This window comes from Condylura cristata, unplaced genomic scaffold, assembly GCF_000260355.1.
Source record: "Condylura cristata isolate star-nosed mole 26May11 unplaced genomic scaffold, ConCri1.0 scaffold00041, whole genome shotgun sequence".
NCBI lineage: Eukaryota > Metazoa > Chordata > Mammalia > Eulipotyphla > Talpidae > Condylura > Condylura cristata.
The window spans coordinates 3,028,034-3,038,432 of NW_004567142.1; the positions used below are offsets into that span (position 1 = coordinate 3,028,034).

At 60.9% G+C, this 10,399-nt stretch overlaps 1 protein-coding gene and 1 long non-coding RNA gene across 3 annotated transcripts; one reads left to right on the forward strand and one right to left on the reverse strand.

The window, feature by feature from the left end:
• Positions 1-43: 43 nt before the first annotated feature.
• LOC105854475 lies at positions 44-1,266 on the forward strand. The gene is made up of 3 exons (XR_001146149.1): positions 44-412; positions 545-646; positions 890-1,266. It is a non-coding gene; the product is annotated as an uncharacterized LOC105854475 (long non-coding RNA).
• A 1,173-nt stretch (positions 1,267-2,439) lies between these two features.
• On the reverse strand, positions 2,440-9,634 carry MYPOP (Myb-related transcription factor, partner of profilin). Of its 2 annotated transcripts, none has more exons than XM_012733826.1 (3): positions 9,555-9,634; positions 8,103-8,653; positions 2,440-3,752 (listed from the first exon to the last, which is right to left on the reverse strand). In XM_012733826.1, the coding sequence occupies exons 2-3, from the start codon at positions 8,599-8,601 to the stop codon at positions 3,058-3,060; spliced, it is 1,194 nt and encodes a 397-aa protein (XP_012589280.1). In that variant the 5' UTR covers positions 8,602-8,653; positions 9,555-9,634; the 3' UTR covers positions 2,440-3,057. The 2 variants fall into 2 exon arrangements, with proteins under 2 accessions (XP_012589280.1, XP_004694272.1); XM_004694215.2 differs by lacking the exon at positions 9,555-9,634 and adding an exon at positions 9,390-9,442.
• Positions 9,635-10,399: the final 765 nt, after the last annotated feature.

A 10,399-nucleotide genomic window follows, 5' to 3' on the forward strand; every position in this document is an offset into this window, starting at 1 on the left:
GCTCCCGCCGCTCCCGCCGCCGCCGCCGCTGCAACGGCCGCCGCCGCCTCCACCTCCTTCTGCCCCAGAGGCCGCTTCGCAGGGAAAGTTACATAACGCGCGGGCAAAGCCTTCTGGGAAACGTAGTCCCGCCGCGGCGGGCTCTTAAAGGGGACGGCGGGCGGCAGCCGGGGTGGCCGCATCGCCGCGGCGCATCTCCGAGCGGTCCTCGCCAGCCGCGAGCCGCCAGGGGCGCGGGCACAAGGGGCGGGGCGGGGCGGGGCGGGGCGGGGACACGAGTGGGCAGCACTACCTCGGAGTCAGAAGTTGACGCGCTGGACACGCTCCCGGCGTCCAGTTGCCGCGCCGAGTCGCTGTGCAGCTCCAGGCCAGCGTCTCGGCCTCTCTGAGGCTCACTCTCCGCCCAGGAAAGGTGAGCCAATGGTCGGCTAGGAAGGCTGCAGCTCCTGGGGCGGGGCGCAGGGGCCCTTATTGGAGGGCTCCAGGAGGGGAAGCCGTCAACTCAGTAGCGGCGCGGCTTGGCCACTTGGCACTTCTCCCCCAGAATCTTGGCCATCAGCCTCCGACGGGGGCCGGCAGTAGCCAGAGGAAGGAGAGGACTGAGGCCGCCCGACCATGCCGCTGCCCGTTACCGGATCTGCTGAGGGTAGGCGGTGGTGCGCGCCTCCAGCACCTCCAGTGTGCGCTGGTGTCTAAAGGGTTACAGTAGTGGTCGCTGCCCTCCCCCCAACTGCACTACACTTCCCAAAATGCACTCTGGGGCGAACAGTGTGACGCACTTCCGCTGTCTGGGAGGTGGGGGAAGGTCTCCCGGATGCGCACTGTCCTCCCCTCGAAAGAACTTCTGTGGGTCTATGGGGTTCTGAATGTTTTTGGTTTTTTTTTTTAGCACGTTGTGTGGGGGGATCCTCACCCTCTATTGCACCCCATGGGGGGACAGGAAAGACGGTCAGAGATGGCGAATACGGCAGGGGGTGGACTAGCGAGAACTTGCAGCCGACCACCTTTCTTCAACCTTGAGTGCTGCCCCTAGGTCCAACGCCGCTTGGTAGGGTCCCCATGGTAGGGTCTCCCAGGCGTGAGAGGAACAGCGTAAGGCGGGTCACCACATCGGCCTTTTCCTCTCTCTATAGACATGGATACAGCTCAACAATATTTGAATGACTTGCCAGAGCTTTCTTAAGTGGTTTCCGAACTAATCAGCGGCTGTTCTTCCCTCCCCACCCCCAAACCCTTGCAAACATTTAGCTCTGATTGGGTAATAAACTTCAGCCTCTGCTTCATTTTACTTCCCAACTCATTACTCCTTAACATTTTGCAATTGGCTATGGTCACTCCTGGCCGTTATCAACTGCACAAACATGGGCTTTATATACTACACACATTAAAAAGTATTTTTAAACTACGCGTGGGACCATTAACAAAGCCATCCACGGGCCATCTAAAACTGCCTTTGTGCCACTTCTTAAACACAGCCCAGGGCTGGCCAGAGGTGGCCTGCAGGTGGACTGGGTTGGTCCTGACCAATTTTTGGCATATCCCCCAACTTCTTAGGGGAAAAAAATGGGAGACCCTGAGAGTCTGCTTTTAAGTGCAAACATGCACAGACATGCTCAGCGCTGGAAGCTTAGTCAGTGACTCGTTTTTTAAGCCCCAGTGAATACAAATGTTCCATCCCTCCTCTGTGGGAGGGAGGGGGGGGGACACTGAGGACAGGTTCCATCCCTCCTCTGTGGAAGGGAGGGGGGTAGTGGGAGGGGCAAGGGAGGACACTGAGGAGACCTCACTGGCTTTGAGGCAGATGGGGCCGTGTCCTCGCGCAGCCTAATGAGGGGACCTGAGGTTTACCTTAAATTGATGTGAATGGTGACACAACTGTACTGTTCACAATTACTAGGGAGAGAATGTCGGGGTGGCATTCTGCAGATGCATGTGAACTGTGACCTGACACAGGAATACAAGCTGGCTGGAGGAGGTAAGGGCACCTCAATCTCTCTGCCGGCCTTCCAGATGAGGACGATGACGGTCCAGTTAGAACCAAGGCCGCCTCCAGGGAAACCCCTGGCCGAGCTGGGTCCAAGTTCAAGCAGGTGGTTATTACCTAGTTTGTTAGCAGATGGTGCAGCAGGTTTGAGAACAGTGAACCAACTCTTGCCTTCAGAAAACGATGGGGGCAACAGGCCGTGCACAGATAAAGGCGCTTGTTCCTTCAGGGACACTGAAGCAGCAGACCCCTACTAGTGGGGGAGGGAACCCAGCATATTCGGAGGGGCACCGGGCTGGTGCCCCAAAGCTGTCACTGGGAAGGAGGCTTGACCACGGGACTGATGGCTTCAGCAATCAAAAACCAAGGCCAGAAATCGCCCACCTGCCACTATGAAGGGGGTGTCACCTGCCCATGGAGGGACAAGTGGCTCTCAGTGCGGCCCCCAGGCCCGTCTCAGACAGAGCCCCATGTAATTGTAGTAAAAATAAGTTTATTGTCATCTTGTCACCACTGGGGAGCAGGGAGGGGCTGAGCTCTGGAGGTTGGAGACCACAGGGGAGGCAGAGGGCCCACCCAATCGCCCCCCCAGTAGGAACTCCACCCCCGCTCCCTAGGGCACAACTGCTGTATCCTCTGTGTCCTCCAAGTTCTGATTTGTCTTGCAATCCCACCCACTCCACAGTATGGACGGAGGAGGGGTGGGAAGGGCCCCAGGTCAGTTCTCTTCAAGTCAAGACCAGGAATTGTGAGGGGCGGGGGATGTGCAGACCCGAGAGGTTCCCTCCGCACCCACAAAGGGCGGTAATAAATAATGTAAAATCCATGGCTTAGAAGTCAAGGTTAAGGGAAGCAGCCAGGCAGACAGCGCTGTACTGGAGAGAGGGCTGGGGGCCCGTGAAGGGGCTCCCCAAGAATCAGGCACTAACTAGTACAGGGGCCGGGGTGCTTGCGCCCCTGCAGCAGGGAGCCAGGGTGCGGCTGGGCTGGGGAGGCACGAGCCCTCCTCCACTGGGCTAAGCTGGGGGGCGGCACAAGCAGGGTGCAGACAGGCTCAACCCCAAAGGCAGACTTCATGGGGTTTTCCACCGCCCCCGCCTCTTCCTTGTGGGGAAACCTTTCCTCCTCTTGTGTGGAGGGGAGTCAGGGGGAGGCGGTGGGGCTGGGGGTGCCCGGGGAACCCCTTCTTCACTCCTGGGGGCGATGATCACCCCCCTGGCTGCCACCCCAGCCCTGTCCACAACAGCAGCCACCACGGACACAGGCTCAGGGGTGGCCTCCACCTTGGGGGCGGGTGGTGGCACCACAACAGGTCTGGGGGGCGGGGGCGGAGGTGGGGGCAGCGGGTCGACCTGGGTTCCAGGCAGGAGGGGCAGCAGGGCGCTGAGGGCCTCGCTCAGCTTGGCCAGTCCCTGCCGAAGGGTGCCGGCCAGCTCCCGGATGGCGCTGGCCGTTTCCTGCTGGGCCCGAAGGAAGTCCAGGGAGGGTTCGGGGGCTGAGGGCACGGGCTGAGGCAGCGGAGGGGGTGGAGGGCTGGGGGCCGAGGGTGGCGCCTGGACCTGCTGTGGAGGCTGAGGTGGTGGCGGTGGAGGGGCTGGGGGCGGTGGCGACAAGGCCAGGCGGGGCAGCTGGACCGTCTTCTGGAGGGCTGGAGGGGGTGGGGACTCACGCTCCTTGGAGGGCGGGCAGCCCCCTTCCTGGGCCTTGCAGGCGGTCCGGGCCCAGGGCTCTGGGCTGCTGGAGCCCCCCTTGCTGTGGGCCGGGTTATCTGTGGAGACAGAGACGAGTCGGATACCGCAACCGGCCCAGCAACGTTCTCGTGTGTCCTTCCGCCTGCTACCCACCTGGGCTCGGACCCGCCCCGACGAACCAAAGACCAACCGTGCTTCCGACAGGCCAGTCTTTGTGCCTGGGAGGAAGCAAAATCCCAGCGGCCCTCACCAGCCCGAGGGGAGCCAGGATCCCGGGGCCCGCAGCTGATCCAGGCGGCCCGTCTTGTTCAGACTTCAGAGCCAACCTTCTGGAAGGCTCAGAACCACACTGCCAGTGTCCACCCCCCCTTGCTCAACCTCACTGCTGGGTCCTGGGGCTCCTGGGGGCCGGGAAAGAGGCGGGGCGGCCCCACAGTGAGGAGCCCGGGGCAGGAGCTCTCGCCAACCAGGCTGGCAGACTTCCCATGTCTGCTCTGCCTCTCCCCGGCTCCCCTGACCTGGGCCCTCCTTGTATTTGAGAACTTGAACGCTCTGCACGCAGCCGGCCTTCAGCGCATCCCCTCAATCTTCTGGTATACCTCAGACTCACCAGGGCTGAGAAGCTGGTCCTCCCCACCTGCTCCCCTTTTCTTCCCATCACTAGGCCTCAAACTTCCACTCTTTTTCTCTCTCCCACACCATCAGCTCAGAATTAATCCAGCTTCTCCTGGTCATCTCCTCAGCCCCGCTCTGGTTCAGCCACCAGCACCTCCCACCTGGGCTGTGGCAGGTGAGCTCGGCAGCCCGTTGCCCCCAGGGCCTCAGGGGTCCAACTAAATCATCCCTCAGTATGCTGGGGCCACAGCCCCCGTGCTGTTTCTACAAAACGTCGCGTAGGGACACGTGCAGACACACAAAGTAGATTAGTGGCTGCCGCAGGCTGGGCGGAGCGGCCCTCGGGGAGGGGGTGCGGGCCTTCACTGAATGGCGTGACGGCTGCGAGACTGCACGAGGCCCGAAAGGCACGGGCCAAGCGGTGTGGCAACGTTTTCGCTCACCGCGATGTTTGAGAAAATTTGAGTCAAACATGGGCTTCCTCTGCTCAGTATCTGCCAGTGGCTTCCACTTCATTCAGAGGCAAGGAAAGTCTGAGGGCCCTAAGGCTCTCCGCCATCTCCCCTCCATTGCTCCCGACCATCCCCTCTCCCGCTTCTCCTTTTTCTTTCTCCTCTTCTCTTTTCACGTTTTTCTCTCTCACCCCTTCACCTGGCTCCAGCCAGAGCCTTTTCTTCCTCCTCAACACACTAGGCCTGGTCCTGCCTCAGGGCCTCTGCACTTGCTCCCTCCACATCTAAAAAAAACACAAACATCTTTCCTTAGGCACCTCCCTGGCTCCACCACCGTCCTCCCCCACCAGGCTCTGCTTAAACCTGGCCTTCTAGGAAAGACCTTTCTGGCCACTGTCTCCAGCGTCCTAGCTCAGCCTCCTCTCTGGTGCCCCTATTTGATGCCTTGCGTTGCCCAGGCCCTGGGAGCTCTGCTTCCTCAGACACTGTTCTCTAGGGAGGCACCTAGACCAATGTCCAGCACAAAATCGTTTCCTTTCACGAGAAAAGAACATGGCTTCCAGGGAGGTCAGTGCTGGGGGAGGAGATCCTGTGGCTCTGAGGGGTGCTTCCGGTCCCCATTCTTGCCTCGCTGTCCCTCCACCAGAATCACAGCACCCCCTGCGGCCAGGTCAACAGTTCCTTCCTCAGGAAGCCTGCTGCGAGCCCCTAAAGCCAGAACACCCTGCTCTTCTGCCCTTGAGCCCCGAGGCCAGGCCCCACCTCCCTGCGCGGCATGGCGCAGGCTGGGAGCATTGGTGAGCAGCGCTAACACTCCTTGTTAGACACTAGCCTCTCGGCCCTCCCTGGTGGTGCAACGGGTGAGGACACAGCAGCACTGCAAGCGAGCTGCAGATGCTTCAGTGCGAATTTGATCCCGACCCCGGGGGTGACCCACGTGGCGCGGCAGACCTCTCCTGCCCCACCCGCTGCTCCCCTCAGCAGTGTGCTCTGTCGATCTGCCTGTTCTGCTCTCTACTCTGTCTCTGGTGAATCCTCTCACCACCTCTGGCCTGTACCCTAATTCTGTATGCACAAATTAAAAAAGAAAAAGGACACTAGCCTCCGCCCAGATGCCCTGAGAGAAGTTCAGAGTGCTGATTCCCAGCACAACCCTTTTCCTGGCCACGCCCTGGGTGAGGGGGCTGCACTCTGCTCCCACATCTTCGCCAGCCCTTCTCTCAGGTAGGTGTCCTCACAAATGGCCCATTTTGCAGATGCCCAGGGGTGGCACAGAGCTGGGCAATGGCAGAGAAGGAGTTTGCACCGGGCAGTCTCAGCTAGAGAGGTTTCTGCACTACCCCTTGACCAGGCAGGCTCAGAGCCAAGTCCCTCGTAAGGGGGCTAGCAATGCAGCTGCCGGAGCCCCCAGCGTCATCCTCAAGGACACCTCCCGGGCCCCAGCCCTGTGGCTGACCCTCCACTACAGCGGGTCCTCTATTATCAGAGGAGAATCTCGGTGAGGTTCTACTCCAGCAGGCCTTCAGGCCAGCGCTGCCCGGGGCCTCTGCTCTGGCCACAGTTCCCTCAGCGCTGTGCTCTGGCTCCCTTTTCAGTTTTCTGCTCAAATGTCACTTCCTCGGCGACGCCCTCCCTGACAGCCCTGCCCATAGTCACTACCCTCTGAATGTCTGGTTTGTCCTTCCTAGCTTTTCTCCCTCCTCGTGTATGATCTGTTTCGGGGAGTTACTTGGTTGTCGTTTTCTCCCCCACAACTGGAATGTCGGTTGCACACGGGGACTTGTCTGTTCTGCAACTGTATTCTCAGCGCCTGCTCCTGCCTTTCTCGGCTTGGGTGCTCAGTATTAGTTGAGTCAGTGAATGACGGAAGGAAGGGGTTGCAGAGCTTCTGAAAAAGAAACTGGCGTCTCTGCAGTGGGTCAATGGGGCCGTTTCACAGCTACTAACACAGAAGTTTGATTCAGATTGAGAACACCAACCCCCAGTGACGTCTCTCTCCTGGTTAAGACACCAGCATGCCTCCCAGATGCCCTCGAGATGAAGTTCGAAGTGCTGACCTTCACTTACAAACCACGCGTGCTCTAATTCTGGCGTAGCCGTGAACTCTCAGTCGACAGTGATTGTTACCCCCAGACAACCTCTGGGCGTAGGTGTGTTAGGTGTATGGGCTGTGCGCAGGACACAGCCCGTATTCCAGTTCCAGCGTGACCTTGGGTGGCTGAACGAGCCTCCCTGGAGCCCAAGATCCTGAGCTGCCTCACCTGACCACGTCCACGTCCCTCCTTCCTCCAGCCCTCAGGTGGCTGCCGCAGCACTCCGGTGATGTTCAAACTCCTTGCCTTGAGCTAAAGGCCTGGCGTGAGCTGATCTTTGCTGACCTCTAGGACCTCATCGCGAAACACTTCCTCTCTTCAGTCTTTCCATGCTCCTTCCTCCCCTCTCCCTGCCCCAACAGGAAAACTTTTCTTAAATTCCCACACCGGCTAAGCGGTCTTTCCTCCAAGTCACTACACTACTATTCCTTCTCACTTTCCTGCTTCTTCACCCCCATCCTTTGCAGCTCAGTGCTGACATCATCTCTTCCAGGAAGCCCTCCCTGGTCTTCCAGGCTTGGACTGGGGCAGCCTCGAGACCCCTATGGCTCAGGACCACCTGCTCTGAATCATCACCGTCTGGGCTCCGGTCTATGGACTGGGAGCCCAGGAGGGCAGGACTGAGGAGGGCTCAGTCACCACTGTTTCCCCAATGCTGCCCAACAACACAGGGCAGGTGCCTGGAGAACAGGGGTGGAGGAAATCACCCAGCATCGAGGCTAAGTAGGAAGTCCTGGTACTCAGCTCTTCCTACCTCAGGGAAAGTCACCAGCCCTCCCTGTATCTGATTCCTAAGACGGTCTAACAGGCAAGTACCTCACAGCACCAGTAACCAAGTCACAGTGAGCCTAGAATTCAGAAGCTACCCACTAAGCAATTCACTCAGTTTTCACAACACCCCTCAGGTGGGGATTCTTGTTTTCTCCCCATTTCACAGAGGCAGCACCTGAACTGTAGTAAGAGACTCAAAATGACACCGCTGAGTGGCAGGCAGCGCAGAGACTGGGGCCCAGACAGGCACCTCCAGAGTCCCTGGGATGCCAGTCAGACCTCAGCCATCTGGGTTCAATTTCTGACCTAAAGACAGTCACATGCCGCAAGCTGGTGGCAAGTCACTTCCCTTTCCTGAACCTCACTTTCCCCCGGAGTCACCGTGGAAGACAGCAGCAGCCAGGAGCCTTGGAGGAGGCACTAGGAGGGCTTGGAACAGCGGCCGCGGGGCACGCAGCACTCAGACCCTTTGCTCTCGCTGGGGGAAGGGACTCACCTGCCCGACGGTCCTCCCTGCGGTCTTCCAACAACACATAGCGTTGAGCACAGGCACTTGGGGCTGGGGGCTGTGAGGAAGCGGCCGCGGGGGGCTGTTCGGCCCCTGCACCGGCTCCCGGCCCCGCCACACCCGGCCCCAGGATGGCAAAAATGGTCTCCTCCTCCGCGGAGAAGGCGTCCTCAGCTGCAGGCCCGGCGCCCTGCGTGGAGTGCGGCACGCGGGCCAGCTTCTCCTTGGTGCGGCGCTTGAAGTCGTTCCAGCGCTTCTGCACCTCCTGGCCGGTGCGTTTCCAGCTGGTGATGCCGTTGATCTTGGCAGCGATGCCGTCCCACACGCGCCGCCGCTCAGCGACGCTCACCCGACGGCTCTGCGCTCCGTAGAGCTGCGGGTAGTGGGCGCGGACCTCACGGATCAGGATCTGGTTCTCTTCGAAGGAGAAGCGCGGCTTGCGCAGGCGGGTGGTCTCTTCCGCTTCGCCCGCCGCCGCCGTGGCCATGGCGCCCCCCGACGCCACCGGCCGGCCTCCTGGGGCATGGGGGGCGCCGGCGCTGCGGGCACAGGGCGCACGGCGCTGACCGGGATCCGGAGTCCCAGCGCCGCCCGCCCTACCCCGGCCGCCCCGACACAGGCTGTGGACCCCCGAGCAGGGGTGGGGGCGAAGGGCGGACGGAGGCGACGGGCCGCTGGGGGGCCATCGGAGTGCCTATTAATAACTGACACCGGCTGAGCGCTCATCTTCGCGCGGCACAAAGTGTCACGCCGAGGAGTTGATGGAAATTGGGGGAGGGTCTCGAGAGGTTACGGGGCATGAGGAAAAGCAGGGGAAAAGGGGGTGTCTGCAGGAGTTAAAGGAGAATGGGGGCATGGGATAATGCAAAATGAGAGAACGGGGGTGTCTCGGAGGTCGATGAAAAACGGGGTAGTGAGGGTAAGGAGATGCTGAAGGGGAGATGCAGCACGGAGATCTGGAGCACAGGAGCGCTCTGGGGGGCTCCGGGGCAATGGGGAGCCCGTAAGGCTGATGTTTCAAGGGGTCCTCGGAGATGTCCAGGAATAATGGTGAGTTGGGGGCTCCTAGAGCAGTGGAGAAGCCCCGGGACTATAAAATATTAGGGGTCCAGGGTCTGCGGGGATTGTGGGAGTTCTGGGAATTGCCAGGAATTAAGGAGAGCTTTAGGGGTAGTGGGGATCCTGGTTGAGGAGGGGCAACGGAGGTTATGGGGGACTCTGGGAAGAGTGAGGGTAGCCGAGGGTGGGGACCCAGTCGGACCGCGAGTCACTCACCGGCGCCGCCGCAGCCCCCGCCTGCCCGTCGGTCAAGACTCGGGCTTCTGCGGCCTCTTCCCTCCGCCCCCCGCCTCTCTCCCCCCGGACCCGGGCCCCGCCCCCGACCGTTCTGCGACCAAAGCGCAGGCGCACCTACTCCCAGCCGGCCCCCAACGCCCTTACCACCGGGCTTTCACGCCCCTCCCACGGCGCAAGCGCAGAACCGCCCCCTAGCGGCCGCCAAGCGCGGGCCTCGGGTGCGCAGGCGCAAAGTTAGCTTCACGTCCGAGCCCCTCGCCTTTTCATGCCACCACGGCGCATGCGCGAGTCTCGGCCCCACGCTTGCGTACTCCTGGTACCCGGCTCGCGGTGGTGCCCGCGTCTCTGACCCGGCGCAGGCGTAGCAACCCTGGGAGGAGGCGGGAGAGACGCTGGAGAGTTGGAGCGAGCGGCGTTCCTCCTTGCGGACCGCCTTCTAGCCGTCCCAGCCCCCTAACTAGCCACGTGTCTTTTCTTCGGAGCCACGGGAGGGAGGCGGCCCTAGAGGGAAGCGCTTCGTTTCCTTGACAACTGCGTGGGAGGGCTGTGGGGGACGTGAGAAGCGGGTTGCCACCTCCTGACATGCCGGCCCCTGCGCAGGGCGCTCCGTCTCCGCGACCCCTGCAGGGGCGGAGCACTCTGGGGATACTCCGCACCAGGTGGGGTGCGGTAACCACGACAACCCATCAACCTTCCAGCCGGCCGGCCCCCCCCCCCCAACACACACACTTTTACGTCAAGGCGCAGGGAGAGGGAGTTTCTTGGGTAAGCAGGGTGATCCTGGCGCTAGGAAGACTTTGACGCAAATGTGTGGAGTCCGGCACGAAGAAGGGAGACTGAACTGGTGAGCGGGAAAGCGAGGGTGACTGAGTTAAGCTGGGCTGAGACATTGGTTCAGCATCCTCAAGGTCACTCAACAACCGGTGCTTCATTCCTCTATTCATCAACTATTGCCCGCCTACACATTCTCAGAGGCAGTGAATAGGAAA

Excerpts from the sequence above, each read along its gene's own strand:
- MYPOP (XM_012733826.1), bottom strand. The coding sequence starts at position 8,601 with ATGGCCACGGCGGCGGCGGGCGAAGCGGAAGAGACCACCCGCCTGCGC. Across the intron at positions 3,753-8,102 it reads CAGGGAGGACCGTCGGGCAG|ATAACCCGGCCCACAGCAAG; the intron begins GTGAGTCCCTTC and ends CTGTCTCCACAG.